This window comes from Podarcis erhardii (assembly GCF_964252035.2).
Source record: "Podarcis erhardii genome assembly, chromosome: 1".
NCBI lineage: Eukaryota > Metazoa > Chordata > Lepidosauria > Squamata > Lacertidae > Podarcis > Podarcis erhardii.
The window spans coordinates 15,379,096-15,396,409 of record NC_138497.1 but is presented as its reverse complement, the minus strand read 5'-3'; the positions used below and the strand labels follow the sequence as shown (position 1 = coordinate 15,396,409).

General features: G+C 45.7%; 1 protein-coding gene and 1 long non-coding RNA gene across 3 annotated transcripts in view; one reads left to right on the top strand and one right to left on the bottom strand.

The window, feature by feature from the left end:
* Nucleotides 1–17,314, top strand: part of LBHD2 (LBH domain containing 2) — a 59,525-nt gene that overhangs the window by 36,790 nt on the left and 5,421 nt on the right. The window contains exons 1-3 of one of the 2 annotated variants that reach the window (XM_081867241.1): nt 10,446–10,558; nt 11,266–11,353; nt 15,408–15,597. In XM_081867241.1, coding sequence (XP_081723367.1) covers nt 11,267–11,353; nt 15,408–15,597 — 277 coding nt within the window. In that variant the 5' untranslated portion in view covers nt 10,446–10,558; nt 11,266. Of the gene's footprint in view, nt 1–10,445; nt 10,559–11,265; nt 11,354–15,407; nt 15,598–17,314 lie in introns of those variants that run through there. The other variant, XM_081867240.1, reaches the window with a different exon arrangement.
* On the bottom strand, nt 9,554–10,321 carry LOC309344971. Its single transcript, XR_014157959.1, has 2 exons — nt 10,139–10,321; nt 9,554–10,019 (listed from the first exon to the last, which is right to left on the bottom strand). It is a non-coding gene; the product is annotated as an uncharacterized lncRNA (long non-coding RNA).

The window sequence follows — 17,314 nt, the reverse complement described above, 5'->3', positions numbered from 1 at the left end:
CAAACGGAGTGAGCTCCTGTTGCTCTCTCCCAGCTCCTGCCAACCTAGCAGTTCAAAAACACACCAGTGCAAGTACACAAATAGGTACCGCTGTGGCGGGAAGGTAAACGGAATTTCCATGTGGTCTGGCACTCGTCACGGTCCTTTACCTTTACCTTTCTTACCTTTTACTCTACCTCCACTGCTGGAGGCACCAATGCTTCTGAATATTGGTTGCTGGAAATGACAGGAGGGGAGAGTGTTGCTCTTCTGCTCAAGTTCTGCTCGCTTGTTTCCTGGTTGACCACTGTGAGACCAGGGTGCTGGACTTCATGGGCTATTGGCCTGACCCTGCGGGCTGTTCTTATGTTCTTACATTATGTTCTTATGTAACTATATGGGATAGTTTCAATTCCCAAGTGAGGGCTGTCTACCAAGCACATATTCTGAACAAGACCACAGGTCTGTGCTAGAAGACTTTGAAGATACTTGCTTTCACTGAATAGTATAGCAACCATTTTTCCTTTCATGACAAGGCTCAATGGCAGCAGATCCATGGGTTTAAATCCAGGTCTGTGCCATGGACGGAGGTGTCCTGTTTCAACATCTGAAGCTACACATGGCTAAGGAGTGCAGAAACCTCGCCCGGCCCACTGCTGACCTCTGCAAAGCTCCTCTTCCCATGTGATCCCCCCACCAAAAGAAAAACAAACAAATCAGTTATAAAAAACATTTTTGCATTCCAATTTAACTAGGCCTGCAGGTAAGTAGAAATGTCCCAAAAGTTCCCTGCTGGAAGACAATAAAGGCTGCATATGAGCAGCTCATCCATCGAAGGAGAACTCAGTCCCTTGCTTCATTAGGCACTATTTATTGTTTTCATTTCCATTGCTATGGCTACTATTTATTACTGGCAATTTTAGCATTTAATAGTAACGTGAGAGATGGTAAAAAGTGCCATTGAAATGGGAAATGTTTTATTGTGCACGAGCAATTAGTGTTTTAAATTTTAGACAAAGACAGGAAGAAATTTGCACAACATTGGACAGTGAAATGGGGCCTGGGTGAAAGATTAATTTTACATCTAGCAAATCATCTCATATTGACTGAGTTCATTATGGACGAAGTTCAGTGGCCTTCTGACAGCACTTAATGATGATTTCAGAATATCTTTTTAAATTTTCTCTAATTCGTAGGTTTCTGTCTCTTTGTTGCCAGCTTGTTGTTGTTGTTTAGTTGTTTAGTCGTGTCCGACTCTTCGTGACCCCATGGACCAGAGCACCCCAGGCACTCCTGCCTCCTGCAGTTTGGTCAAACTCATGCTGGTAGCTTCGAGAACACTCTCCAACCATCTTGTCCTCTGTCGTCCCCTTCTCCTTGTGCCCTCCATCTTTCCCAACATCAGGGTCTTTTCCAGGGAGTCTTCTCTTGTCATGAGGTGGCCAAAGTATTGGAGCCTCAGCTTCAGGATCTGTCCTTCCAGTGAGCACTCAGCGCTGATTTCCTTCAGAATGACTAGGTTTGATCTTCTTGCAGTCCATGGGGCTCTCAAGATTCTTCTCCAGCACCATAATTCAAAAGCATCAATTTTTCGGTGATATTGCCAGTGATATTGCAAGCTTAATAGATTTCAGAACCAAAACTGACTTCCATTTCACCGTGCCTTAGACCAGAAACATTAAGGTTGGATAAGCCATACACAAAAGCATAAAATCACACTCTTCTCATGCAAATAGGCAAAGTAAGCAGAAGAGACCTGTGGGGTTGTGCTTTTTGCCTTGGCCCTATGGTTGACCCCTCAGCTCTTCTTCTGCCATCCATGAATTGGCGTGACTCTCTGAGGTGTCACATTTCCTTTGTCCTTTGCAGGCTTCCCTGGATCCTGGAACCCTGACTGAGGTAGGCGCTTGACTGAGGTAGGCCTCACTACTCCCTTTCATAGTGTGAGCCAATGGTTTGTTTTTAGAAACTATGGTTTGGCACACAGTCTGAACACAGCCTCTTCCTCAGCTTAACCTGCCTTATGCAATTTGTTGTGAGAATAAAAAATAATATGAACCCTGAACCCCCCAAATTGTCTTCTTCTAACTGCACTGCCAATATGCAACCTTTTCACATGCACTGTTGTATTGTGGGGAGCTGAACCATTCACTTCCTGTGCCAAAGTGGTACAGTCCAGAAAGGACTAGGGCTGCCACACGTCTGGGATTTCCTGGATATAGCTGAGATTCATCTGTCGAAAATGGCTTCCGGGCGGAATTTTCGAAAAGTGGCAAAAATGTATATCGGAAGTGTTGATTTTTTTTTTGTGTGTGTGAAATTGGTAAAAACTATATTTGGGGATGGGGGAGATTTTGTAGGGAAAAAAGGTCAATGACTTTTGTGTCTGGATTTTCACTTTTTAAAATATGGCAACCCTAGAAAGGACTGGAGAATGGGCTATTTCTGCATAATGCCATCAACCTTCAAACCATGATGGATCGAGTGGTGCTAGCATATGCATTTATTATTATTATTATTGCAAATATGAAACATCAAAAAATGAAAACATCATCAGCTGACATTAACAATATAAATAATCTGTCATTCCTGACTTCGTATAAGCGGTCCATACGTCCAAATTGAAATCCAGATATTGGCTATTACAAGATGTAGAAAGGGCAGTGAGATTTTCAGTCTACTGAGAAATGGATGGTGAGTGTTTATCCTTACAGCCTTGAAGTATAAGTCTCTTTGAAGCCATAAGGGCTCTCAGGATTCACTTCTGTTGCCCATCTGTTAGTCCTCACATCGCAGGAATATAATTTAAAAGTGTGAGAACATCCGCAAAGATCAAGGATTTCTTCTAAACCAAAGTTTACAAGAAGAGTAATTATTGACCTGAAAGAAGGCACTATAGGACACAGCAGGATATATGCCTGAAAGAGGCATGGTCAACATTATGTTGCCAGCTTCTATATGACGAACCAGGTATTTTTCCTATAAAGGCACTGTGGGCTGTTTAATTATAATCATTATTTGTAAGGTAGAGGTAAAGGAGCCCTGGACGGATAAGTCCAGTCGAATTTGATGATGGAGTGCAGCACTCATCTCCACTTTCAGGCCGAGGGAGCCGGCGTTTGTCTGCAGACAACTTTTCCGGGTCATGTGGCCAGTATGACTAAACCACTTCTGGCACATGGAACACCGTGACAGATAGCAGAGCTGTTTACCTTCCTGCTGCAGTGGTACCTATCTACTCGTGCTGGTATGCTTTCGAACTTCTAGGTTGGCAGGAGCTGGGGCAGAGCAACGGGAGCTCACCTCGTTGTGCGGATTCGAACTACCAACCTGATGATCAGCAAGCTCAAGAGGCTTGGTGGTTTAGAGACCACAGGGCTACCAGCATCCTTCTGTGCGTGTACACACACACACACACACACACACACACACACACAGAGGCAGTGCTTTTTTTCTAAAAAAAATTGTTTAGGGGTACTCTCATTTTAACTCAAGAAAATCACCATTTTATAGTTCAAATCGGGAAAAATAAATACAGTAAATGGACAAAAGCACAAAGATTCACAAAATGTTTAGGCGTATGCATACCCCCAGGAAAAAAAGCACTGCATACAGGCAACCTCTCCTTTGCATGGGGGTTGCATTCTGGGTCATTGTGCATGTCAGCAGAGCATGCTTAAGTCTGCCCCACTGTGCCCATACCCTGCCCCTGTTCCACCCCCATTCCTCCCTCTTCTAGGTCTGAAAATGGCCCACAGCCTACTTGTGCATGGCTGCACATTCTTTGAATGGGCACAAAATAGGGGTAGCCTGTATATATTCATGATTTTCTCTGTAGTCCCCCCCCCCCCAAAGGCAGACTATTCAGCACACGTTTTTGATGCCTGCTGCAGCAATTGCGGAGAGAAAATTAGAACCAGCCAGGTTTGTTACAACTCATGGTTGATGAGGAGAGAGCTTCACCACGAGCCTCAGTTGGGATGGCACACTAAAACAAACCTTGGTTTAGTGTGGCATGGCAGCAAAAGAAGGCCACTGAGGAGCTTGCACAGTCTTGCTAAGCTGATGTTTGGCTTAGTCTGCTGTGCGAACCAAACCACTGAGAGAGTGGCTCTTCAAGACTGACCCTGTGACCTTGCGCAGGCAAAGCATATCCTCTACCACTGAGCCACAGCCCTTCCAAAGTAGCTTCCAGAAATGCCATCATATTTTAAACCTTTGCTTTCCATGTGCAGCTGGGGCTCTTGTTTGCCGTAATTCAATCCTGGGCCCTGATTTTGAAAGCCATCCTTGCAACATGTTAAAAAGACGACAAAGGAAAGATGTCTGTTGTAAAACCTCGGAGTGGCATTTGTCACTGTGGAGTCACTACAGATCCACCCCTGACATTGGATGGCGCTGTGGTCTAAACCACTGAACCTCTTGGGCTTGCCGATCGGAAGGTTAGTGGTTTGAATCCGCGCGACAGGGTGTGCTCCCGTTGCTTTGTCCCAGCTCCTGTCAACCTAGCAATTTGAAAGCACGCTAGTGCGAGTTGATAAATAGGTATCGCTGTGGCAGGAAGGTAAACAGCATTTCCGTGTGCTCTGGTTTCCGTCACGGTGTTCCGTTGCACCAGAAGCGGTTTAGTCATGTTGGCCACATGACCCAGAAAGCTGTCTGTGGACAAACGCCGGCTCCCTCGGCCTGAAAGCAAGATGAGCACCGCAACCCCATAGTCGCCTTCGACTGGACTTAACTGGTCCAGGGGTCCTTCACCTTACCTTACCTTTACCCCTGACATCAGTGGTCAGGAAGACCAGCACCTTACATATTTAAATCATTTATTTATTTTAAAATCTTTGGTTTTGAAAATTCAGCCCTCACATTACTACACGCTGCTATGCACACCACATTTCTCTGCTCCCGAAGCAATTAAATTCTCCCTGCCAATGTTTCCCACCAAGCCGCAGTGCCAAGTTGCAACAATCTGGATTTTCTGGAGACCACACTAGCCAGAAACCGCCAGCTCCCAAGCATCCTGTGCGCATCATTTTTTATTCTGCCAGTTGTCCGAGAGCTCTCCCCCCACTGCTTCCCATCTCCCTTGTGGACTATAAGGGAGGCATCTTATGGTTTGACCTCAGTCTAGGACAGTGGCTTCAGTCCCTGCATGCCTCCCCATCCTCAGGGATTTTGAACCTCCTGGTGACTGACAGTCAGCTATAAAGAATTCTTAACATGGAGCCCATTTGTTATCTTGCAACTGCATGGATGGGGAGGTGCAATTCCTCCCCATTAGCCGTATTTCTATGGAGTATTTTTCAGGAGATACCTCGATATTTAAGCCTCGCTGCTCTTGCAGGCGGCATTATCTATTCCCACGCTCCTTGCCCACCTCGCCTCTTCCCTCGGGCAAGCACTTCTGTGTGGAGTTCGTGAGCCGTTTTTAATTCCTCCTAGATCAAACCTGATCCTCTGCCATGTATCTGGTTTTCTGTTCTTTTTTTTTCTGGAATGGCATAACATTCTGCCATCTTGCGCCACAAAATTCCCCCTTTACGTGCAACGGAAGCAGGGAAGAGAGAGGAGAATGGTCTAATTTAATCAGCACAGAAGCTGATTCATTCAGGCATCTGTTGTGGCTGTGGCATGCAACATTCTCCGCTTTCCCCCTCCCAGACGGAGCCATTGGTCTTTCCTAATTCTGGGCATGCCTGCAGCAGCTGTTTCTTAAGGGATAGGTCCCGTGGCGAGCAGCTGGGATGCCAGTAGCATCTCATTACAGGCCCCGATCTGGTCTGCTCATGAGGTTTTTCGCCCTCGGAAAGTTAGTGCCTCCTCCTTAAAGCAGTACTAACTTACTCCCAGTGGCATTGCCCCTTGTTGCAGTGTCCCAGACAACTGAACGCAGTTCACCAGCGATGTATTGCATCTCAATTTCTGTCCCCTTCCTCCTCCTCTTCTCCTCCTCCTCTTCTTCTTTCTTTTGGGGGCTGGGCCCTTTTATTTCTGCAGTCTCTTGATACTTGGCAACACAGGAGACGTTTTGAGACACTGGAGATCTGCCATACATTGCAGATAGGCTGCATCTGGCTTAGAGGTTCGCGGATGTTTTTAGACCTGTGTTAAACATGGTACAGGCGATTCTCCACTTACGCTTGCTAGACTCACACGACGTAGCACATATGCACGGCAATGGGAAACAATTAAACCCGGAAATGGTGGGAGAGAGCTGGACAGTCCTCGTGGCTTGCAAGGAGACCATCCTAAGGGCCGGAAGAGGACATCAATGAGGCTGGAGTAAGCCCCAAAGAGACCGGAGGTGCAGCAAGTCTTGTTTCAGCTGCTCAGCCTCCCCGCCTAACAGCTGACGTGTGTGGTAGTGCAGCAGCAGCTGCTGCTTTCCTGCCTGTCCTCCATCCTCCCAGTCCCAGAGCTTTAATTCTAGTTGTGGATATTTTTGGATACAGTATTTTTGGTCTGGATTGGAGAGCATGTTGCAGGGAGGGTCTCAACCAGGAACCATATGGCTCCCTGGGAGCCCCCCAGGATATTTTAAGGGGGGCACAGGTGAAAATTGTGCAAATGGGGGCCCATGGCACAAGATTAGGGAGCCACAGACTAGAGGAAAGTGAGAAGTGAAGAAAAGAGAGAAGTGACCAAGAAAAGAAAACATTCATGGCATTTTGTATTTGGGAGAATGAGGTTTCAGTCATGTGAATTTATTTATTCAACCTAACACGGAATCGCCTTAACATAATGAACAGAGGTGATCTCCGGTTATCCCTCACAACAACAGAACCAGATATTAAAAAGTTTGTTTCTGGTCATCAAGCCCAAGGGTCACATTGATTGAGAAATACCTAAAGTATAAATTTTTATGTAATTGTATTTTGTATAAATTATAAAAAAATTGAATAAAACATGTTCTATTTACAAACAAAACATTTAAATAGCTACATTTCTACTGGTAGGATGGGGGGGGCACAGGAAGGAAACAAGGTTGGAAGGGGGCAACGATCAGAAAAAGGTTAAGAAACATTGGTTTAGAGGGTGCTCCTCACTTTATTTGATTTCACTTATGTGCATGGACACCCCCTCCAACTGTGTCAATGGGGAGTCGCATGTACTCCAACTGGGGGGGTACAACCATTGCTCAGTGGCAGGACACTTGCTTTGGGTGTAGAAGGTCCCAGGTTCAGATTCAGCCTCATGCATCTTCAACTAAAAGAGCCGAGTTAGAAGATCTGGAAAAGCCCTCTTGTCCGTGTACACTGCAGTAGTCTTAATTGTCTTAATTACCAATGGATGGCCATCTGTCATGGATGCTTGAGCTGAGATTCCTGCATTGCAAAGGGTTGTACTAGATGGTTCTATAGTGCATGGCCCTCTCCCCGCCCAGAAATCATTGTAGTTGGTTGAAGTTGGTCACCTGGGCTTGTAATGACAGTTCAGGATCTCGGAGCACACCCAGTGATACACCAGCTCCTTTACAGGCAGCTCAGGCCCATCCAGAACTAGTGTACAATCCAGTTTCCATACCTGGGAATTGACTATCCATAGCAGGCATAGGCAAACTCAGCCCTCCATATGTTTTGGGACTACAATTCCCATCATCCCTGACCACTGGTCCTGTTAGCTAGGGGTGATGAGAGTTGTAGTCCCAAAATATCTGGAGGGCTGAGTTTGCCTATGCCTGATCCATAGGGTCTTCCGTATGATCAGGATTCAGGCCCAGTTTATTAGCCCATGTGATTGCATCCAGGCACCAGCTTAGGACATGCACACAGCCTCTCTTGATTCAGATGTTACAGAGAAGTAGAGCTGGGTATCATTAGCATCCTGCTGACACCTTGCCCTAAATCTCCTAATGATATGCTTCACAGAGTCCGTGGCAATGAACTGGATGCATATCAACATGGTGAGCAGCCCGCGAGGCTTGACAGTAATTATTATTTGTCCTGAAAACATTTGCCTTTGGAATCAAAATGATTTTTTTCCCCACACTAGAATCTCAACAGTGCAGAGTATTGCTCAGGAGAGTGGGTGGAGGGTGGGAGTAAAAATTGTGGTAACTCTTATGATTACGGATACACATAAACGCCTGCTGTTTTGGTGCTGAATGAGGGTTTTTGTAGGGCAGGGCAGGAGGAGGAATGAATCTGGCCAAAGGGCCAGGTAGCCCCACACACCTTGTGGGCCACATTTGGCAGGCGGGTGGAGCCAGACACCTGTCATAGTGTGATTTATTTTAATTTTTATTCTTTTCCCACACGTGTCTTCAGAAGGCCCTTTCAAAGCTCTTATCTTGCCCAGCATTTTGCATAGGCCTTTGCAGGCACTGACAATCAGCTGTTCATAAGTGCCGGCAGAATGCCTTTCAGCTGAGTCAGATTTTTACCTGCCCTACACTGGAGGCTGTGCAGCAGCAGCTCCTGGCCACAATGGCTGTCTTCTACCTCTGCTATCAGAGGGTTTATGCTTCTGAATACCAGATGTTGGAAACAAGAGGCGGATTTAGGGCAGTGCACAGGGCGCCGAGCTGAGAGGGCACCTTCCCGCCCGCTTCCCAAAGCCTAGTAAGTGCTTGATTTGGAAAGGAGTTGCGAGGGCTCTGGCGGGGTCCTGACTGCGTGCTCAGCTTTGAAAAGAAGACTAGAGGGCTCTTGGACCTTCCCAGAGCCTTGTGCCTCCGCCCCAAAGCCTGCCACCTTGCTTACCCGGCTTTGGGAAGCAAGAGAGGGGGCTTAAAGGTAAAGGGCCCCCTGACCATTAGGTCCAGTCGTGGACGACTCTGGGGTTGCAGCGCTCATCTCGCTTTATTGGCCAAGAGAGCCGGCGTACAGCTCCCGGGTCATGTGGCCAGCATGACTAAGCCGCTTCTGGCGAACCAGAGGAGCGCATGGAAACGCCGTTTACCTTCCCGCCAGAGTGGTACCTATTTATCTACTTGCACTTTGACGTGCTTTCAAACTGCCAGGTTGGCAGGAGCAGGGACCGAGCAACGGGAGCTCACCCCGTTGAGGGGATTTGATCCGCCGACCTTCTGATTGGCAAGTGCTAGGCTTTGTGGTTTAACCCACAGCGCCACCCGCATCCCACAGAGAGGGGGCTTAGGGGGTGCCAAATTTTGGCCTCACACAGGGTGCCATATTACCAAGGTACACCGCTGCTGGAAACCACAAGAGGGGAGAATAGCTCTTGTGCTCAAGTCCTGCTAATGGGTTTCCCACAGGCATCTGGTAGGCCACTGTGAGAACAGGATGCTGGGTGGGCCATTGGCCTGATCCAGTGAGCTCTTCTTATGTTCTTATGGTGTAGGGCAGGTGGGTGTGACTTGGGCGAAGTGGCCTGGCAGGCCAAATGGAGAGCCCACAAGGCAGAGGTTCTCCACCACTGGCGTAGGGGGAATCGTTGTCCTGCCCCCTGGTTGTTCTCTGCTCCTGATGTTCAGCTACAGCAAGGGAACCTTTGCTTTTTTAATTATTTTTATTAATATTTTGTTAAGAGAATTTCATTTATGAGAAGACAGAGTGAGAAAAAGAAGAAAGTGAGTGAGAATGAAAAAAGAAACAATAGTGTTACATTACCATACGTTAATATACAGATATGTATGTTCTTATTACCCTAATACACATATACTTTTCGATAATCTAATATATTCTGTGTCAATTCATTCCAAATAGCATTGTATTTGTCCAAAGAAAGTCTCTCTCTATAAGGTGTCTGCTCATTTGTTTCCAATGTTGTCATGCCATCCCGTTAGGGTGTGTAGAATCCATTTTCTCTCCCGTTGTCAATTTCCATACAAAGGGTATATAGTTCAAGAGCATATTCACCTCTGAAAATCTTACAAGCGTCCAGCACTTTCTCCTGAAACTTAGTAAGTGTGGGACAGAGTAAAAGCATATGTTTCAAAGAAGCATTGTCCATGTAGCTTCAATCTCTTTCCTAGTGTAAGAGTTGACAGTTGCATTCCCTTGGGGGTCATCTGTTGGGGCCACATATTGGTGGTGGATAGGGCTGAAGTCAAATGTCGGTGGAGCAGTTGAAAAAGGCTGGCGAGGACAAAAAAAAGAGACCCTAATAATGTGGGTGAAGATAACAATATGTTTGGCATGGTAGGGCAGAACATTGCCTATCGGCAACACTACTAAAATTTTTTTACAGACTTGACCTTGACTCAGATTAAGTCCACGTCGACTGTGTACAATTGTCCTTAGCACAGAATTCACGTCTCGCTGAGGTCATTACCGCTTTCTGGAAGGGCGCCAGAGCAGGTGGGGAAGGAGACAGGTGTTGGCAAACTTAACCCCGAATGTGTTCCCTTGTAATGAAGTGAATGAGGCCGGGGGGGGGGGGGGGGGGAGAGAGAGAGAGAGAACTGACAGTTCACCTGTTTCATAAAACAATTGCTCCAGGCTGTTCCGTTGGGCAGAACCTCAAAACACCCTAGAATAGCATCAGCGTGCCTATGAATTCCAAGCATACCTCATAAGGGTAGGATTCTTAAAGAGCTTTGCATAACAGAACCCAGACAGAGGAGCAAGCATCTGGCAGAGCTGTGAGCAGGGTGGTTCAATAGCATTGGTGCAAGGTATTTATTCTGTGCTGAACAGTTCCCCCACAGTTCCATTAAATGGATCTACAGTTGTTATTATGCTGCTGGTGATTGATTGATTGATTGATTGATTGATTGACTGCTCACTTTTCGCCCTGAGATCTAAGGGTGGGACACAACCGTTGAACGTACAACATTACTAACAGTTCGAAACAAATTATAGCCTCAAGAATAGAGTAGCATCTAAAAATATGCACCTCAAGTGTCAAAGGTTACTTCACTCGTATAGTGTAAATATAGATACATAAATTCTAAAGGGGTACAGAGTTTTATAATGTATATGTATATCGGGGTAGGAAATTCAGCTCAGTTCTTAACTTTAATGTGAACCTAACAGTTTCACAGTTCCTGAAATATTCACCTCTCCAAATTTTGTTAATTTTTTTTTTTACAAAAATGTATATACGTGGGGAAATTTTGCATACAGCGTTCCGATGCATTAGGTGCAAGTACTTGCAACTATGTGTAAACTGGGGAGAGCTACATAACAAACATGCAAAAGCAATTATTTTTGTGAGTTGTTGGGTTTTTTATAACGGAAAATGATGTAGAAATGTGGCAAGCTGAACTTAAGACTGGGAAAATGAGAGGCGGAAAGAAACCAGCGTTGACACATTTGGCCATCCCTCGATGTAGATTTTTAAATTGTGTATGGAATTCATCCAAACCTCTCCTAATTGCAGCATGACGGAGGTGATGAACACCCGCGAACCTGTTATGGAGGAATTTACCTTGAGCCAGCCTGAGGAAGAAGGAGGCACCACCAGCCAGGTAAATGTAGGCAAATTACACACCATGCTACAGCCAACTCATTTTATCTATTTAATGTTTGTCAAAAGTATTTAGCTTCCTGGAGCCACTGAGAAGAGCATGCTACAGGTACACTGTATATATAAATAGAATTCTTTTAAAAAACGTTTTATAAGGAGTAGGAGCTGGGCTTTCTTCTTTCCTTCTTTTGCTGTTCCTTTGAAGCCTGGGGCGAAATTCATGTCGGCTTCAATGGCAGCTAACAATGTTTCATCATAGCCCAGGCAGAGCAGTCAGCTGTGCAGCCACATCGACGTGTCATCAGTTAAGTGCATAAAACCGAAAAGGTATATCCAGGATCTACAGCACACCAGGGATAGGGAACCTGTGGCCTTTCACATGTTGGACTCCAACTCCCATCAGCCTCTTTCAATGGTCAGGGATGATGGGAATCATAGTCCAGAACATCTGGAGGGCCGCAGGTTACCCAGTCCTGATTTATGCATTGGAACGGTCAACACTCGGAATGGGTACCCCGTTCTGGCTGCAGCGTTTTTGGACAGCTGTTTTTGGACCTCTGCTTTAGAGACTGGAGAGCTGCTCTCTGTCCTGGCTGGCGTCCATTTTCAGGGGATCAACATGCAAAATAATAAGGTGAGAATGATGCCATCAGAGCAAACCATAGGCATCCCAAGGTGTTCCCCAAATGAGCTTTTTTCAGACTGAGTTAATAACCACAGAGGTTTAGTAGGCCAGGCTTTTACCTGAGTCGAGACCTCAGTTTCCCCCCAGGACCTAACAGTAGTAATTCAATAAACTTTTGCAGCTTGGTTTAAAAGCATCCACAGTTAAGTCTAATCCTACTCAGGGGTAAGCTTTAGGCAAGTGTGGATAGGATTGCAGTCTTAATGTCTTTAAAGCAGGGGTCAGCAGCCTTTTTCAGCCGTGGGCCAGCCCACTGTCCCTCAGACCATGTGGTGGGCCAGACTATTTTTTGGGGGGGGGATGAACCAATTCCTATGCCCCACAAATAACCCAGAGATGCTTTTTAAATAAAAGGACACAGTCTACTCATGTAAAAACACGCTGATTCCTGGACCATCAGTGGACTGGATTGAGAAGGCGATTGGGCCACATCTGCCCCCTGGTCCTTAGGTTGCCTACCTCCTTTAAAACAACATACAGTTCTTTATAATAATTTATGCCTTTATGGAAGCCTTCCATCAACCTGATGTTCTCTAGATGTTTTAGACTACATCAGCCACAGCCAGTTCATGTTCAGTAAACAAATGAATAAATAAGGATCCTCATTTGGAACTCATCCTTGTCCCCAGTGTAAATCCTATTATACACAGTGGAACTTACACCAAAGTAAATGCATGTAGAATTTCACTGTTACCATGCTAAGCCTGTCTGCTCAGAAGTTAAGCCCAACTGAGTGTAAAGCATTGCAGAGATTTAAGTTTTTAATTAATTTGGGGTTTGGAACAAGGTACGAAAGGTACGAGCACTTCTTACCCAGATGTTGCCACAGATCTGGATGGCATCTTTTGGGGAATTATGTCTGATGCTAGAATATCACATGTTTCTTCACGCCTCTGATATTACTGGTAACAATTCCTATGCCTACTGTGTGAATTCTTCTCAATATGGGTTAGTTCTAGTAAATGTCAGAACTTGGATTGTGGTTTATATTTACTGGTAATTCTTAAGAGTTTAGGCAGCCTACTGGGAATTGTCATGAATGTATTGAGGTTTAACATTTATACGCCCATGGTGCGTGGCAAATTTCTTCTGCCAGCAAATGATGAGAATGAAGATGACATTTTGCTGAGAGCTGTCAGGAGGATTTGAAATTTACTGATAGACCTTCAAATATTTCTGACCAGTTCCTTCAGACCTCGGAAGAAACTCAAGAACTACAAGTAAATGTCACGATCCACTAAGTTTCTGGAACTTAGTGCAACAGAACATGTACGCCCACACAGACATATTAACTTACTAAGTGTTTTTCTTCTTCTTACGGTTCTCTCCTTCAGTGGTACTTGGGTATAGAGGACTCGTGTAGTCCTTCACAACAGAATGAGCTTTTATCATTTTGAGTGTTAACACTTAAAAAAGAAAAAGGATTCTTGCTAACTGCATAGGCAGCTCTGAGATTGAGAATAGCTACCACTGCCACTCAACAGGTGGTCAGGCAGACGACACATATTTATTCAAGGCTGAGGCCAGAAATGTGCTCGAATGAATGAGGCATCTTTTCCCTTGCAGAGCTGCATTCATTCTCCTGAATAATATGATCCGACAAGTGGCATTGACAGCACCGAGATGAATGAGAAAGCATATAATGGTGGTGGCCTGGGACAGAGTGTCGTATCTAAATAAGTCCTACTCGGGGTAGACCCCTCAATGAGATTCGTGGACTTACATTAGTCATCAACTTGAATCAATGGATTCAACCATCCCTACTGATATTGATGGATCCATTTCAAGTATTTGCTACCTCCACTGTCGGAATGCTAGCTTACAAGAGTCTTCTAGTTGGCCACTGTCAGAACAGAATGCTGGAACTGATGTTCTAGCAGGCTCTTCTTATATTTCCAGCTATTTATTTATTTGGCTCACTGGCAATCCTCTCTGCACCTACCAAAATATATTTGTTAATTGAGCATACACCGTGCTTTGGGTTGGGGATTGTCACGCATTTTCACAGCGGGTTATTAAACACCAGTTGTTGTTGTTGTTTGCATTACGCCTTATTCTTCCCCTGAATGATGAGGCGTCAATAGCAACGCATCACAGCAAACGACTGTTGCCCCAAGAAACCATGAATAACTCATAACGCAGCACCGCTAGTAAAGCACAAAGGGTTGAAGATGAAGGTCTTGATTTAGTAGTGCAAACGTTGCCTTTTGTTACCAGAGACCGAGTGTGAATGTTAAACTGTTTTTCCTTTTCAATTGCCTCCATGGCAACCATGTCTGGTCGGCAACTACTTTAGCCAGCAGGCAACGTGGAGGTTGTGGGTGGAGGGACCCCTGGCTCTCGTTCCAATGAGAACGGCTTCAAATCATTAATTTGTAGAGAGGCAACCACATGGGTGCAAGGAAGGTTTTCTTTAAAACTCATTTTCTCAATGTTCTGGCATGTTTCAAGCTGACGTGTTCATCCTTGAGTGAAAAGGACTCCACATCCAAATTGAGAAAATAAACCTTTATCAGTTAAATCCACTCTCCTCCAGATTACTCTCCCGTAAAATAACTTTCTCAACAAGGCATACAGCCACAGGAAGACATTGCATTCAAACCTACTGGTCATGAAGTAGCTGCCCCTTCCACAAACATGATAGGTATTTATTTATTTTAAAAGTAGGTGTTGTTAGGGCTTGCCGATCGGAAGGTCAGCGGTTCGAATCCCCGCAACAGGGTGAGCTCCTGTTGCTTGGTCCCAGCTCCTGCCAACCTAGCAGTTAGAAAGCATGGCAAAGTGCAAGTAGATAAATAGGTACCACTCCTGCGGGAAGGTAAACGGCGTTTCCGTGCGCTGCTCTGGTTCGCCAGAAGCAGCTAAGTCATGCTGGCCACATGACCCGGAAGCTGTACACCAGCTCCCTCGGCCAATAAAGCAAGATGAGCGCCACAACCCCAGAGTTGTTCATGGCTGGACTTAACTGTCAGGGGTCCTTTACCTTTACCTTTAGATGATGTTAAGATCTTTCTTCTTTTTTGAAATTTGGAAAATCAGCTTGTTAATGAATCTTTGCTATTGTCTTCGGCCATTTCAAATTCTTTTGGTGTGTGAAGCAGAAAATACAAATGGTTCTCAACTTCCACTCATTACTATGGAGCATGATCCACAGAAAATTCTCCTCCATGCGCCTCCTTGAGCTGAACAGGAGCTACACAAGAACAACCCCCTTGCTTTTGTGTAGTTCACCTTCATTTTCATAGGCATGTCCTGATGAATTCCCCAGCGGGTCGATGCAGCCGAGATCCAGACTTGTCTGCCCCTTGCTCTCTGTTGAGAAATGTCAAAAAATAATATATAATGTAAATGAAATGAAATATCACCTTAGGCTTTTCCAGAGGCACACGAAAAGTACCCCAAGCTGTCGAAAAGATTACCCTCCATTGTCGTAGAGCCATCCGAGACGGGGGATGTTGAAAGCGGAGAGCTTCGCTGGCCACCAGACGATCTGAAATCCATGGAGGACAAGAAGGCTCTCGCTGCGCAGAGGGCTCAACAGCAGAAAATGGATCTTGAAAGTATGGGTCATTTAATTTAACCTCTACCAGGGGGTGGGAGGGGAGCCTGAAACAACACTTTCAAAATGGCGGAAGGGTATGCCATGCCTATATACCAGCTCACTGTTGTGTAACATCTCCTGGAAAAGAATATGACAAGCTGGTGCCTCTTCACTGACTATCCCTAAATACTGCCCCTAGTTGCTGCATTGATTAGTTGGTTGGTTGACTGTATTCATAGGTTGCCTTTTATAGGGCAAAGCTTCTTTCTTCACCCTTCAGAGTACAGTGGTACCTCGGGTTACATACACTTCAGGTTACATACGCTTCAGGTTACAGACTCCGCTAACCCAGAAATAGTACCTTGGGTTAAGAACTTTGCTTCGGGATGAGTACAGAAATCGCGCAGCGGCAGCGCGGCACCACATTAGCTAAAGGGGTGCTTCAGGTTAAGAACAGTTTCAGGTTAAGAACAGACCTCCGGAACGAATTAAGTACTTAACCCAAGGTACCACTGTACTGAAGTAATAAAGTAACATAATCATAGAGTCGGAAAGGATCACAAGAGTCACAAGAGTCTTCTAGTCCAGCCCCTTGCAATGTAGGAATATTTTGCCCAACATGGGGCTCAAACCCACAACCCTGAGATTAAGAGTCCCATGCTCTTCCTGACTGAGCTATCCTGCTCTCATAGGACTGGTTGTTTCTTTGCCCCTCAGAGACACAAAGTGACATAGAACTTGCTTTGCACCTCATGAGTCACGAAATGTTATAGAACCTCTTTTACTTCACCCTCAGAGGGCGACTGGAATTCATCCTTGCTCTTTCCTCGGGTGCAAGAGGCCCTGCTCTTCATCGGGGAGGAAGAAGAGCAACCTTCCTGGCTCCCCTCAGAATCCCACATGCCCCTTTGCCTCTGAAGCCACAGGGACTGTGGGTACAATCTGCCGATTTCCTGATGTCCCTTCCCAGCTCTTTGAGAGCTGTGAGGCCTCCAGTCTTCCTTTCTGTGTCACCCTCCAAGCTGCTTATCTGAAGACCGTGGGAATGCAGAAGTGGTCTTCTCCAAGTTTCCCCACCTTCTTTTAGAGGCCTCCCTGCAGGGGCACCATCTGGGGGGGGGGCAGGCCCCCCAATATTTCCAAGGAGAGGCCTGCCCCCCTCTGAAAAGGATACAGCAGGATGAAGCATCTCCACCCTGGTGCGTCCCTTTGACAATCGCCAGAGTGCTTTCCTAGAAGACTAGGTTGACTTCTGGCAACCTTGCTGAGGTAGATTAACTGGTGCTCTGATGAAGGCCCCATCTGCACTCTATATTGCTATAAGGCTGTGTCATGCCACTTTAAACAGCCATGGCTTCCCACAGAGCAACAGTTCCCAGACTTTTCCTGGGATGAGGAATTCATCGTTGTGTTACGGCATGAGCAGAGCGCAGACCGAATTGTGTCATTGAACCATAGCTGTCAACGTTCCCCCCTTTTTAAGGGAAATTCCCTTATTCCAAATAGGATTCCTCACAAGAAAAGGGAAAGGTTGACAGCTATGCATTGAACACAGGACGTTGCTTGTAGAAGAAAATATGCCGGATAGTAGAGTAAGGTCAGCAACAGTATATTTTTACTGACAGGTAGTAGAAGAACTCAAGGGACGCGGGTGGCGCTGTGGGTTAAACCACAGAGCCTAGGACTTGCCGATCAGAAGGTTGGCGGTTCAAATCCCCATGACAGAGTGAGCTCCC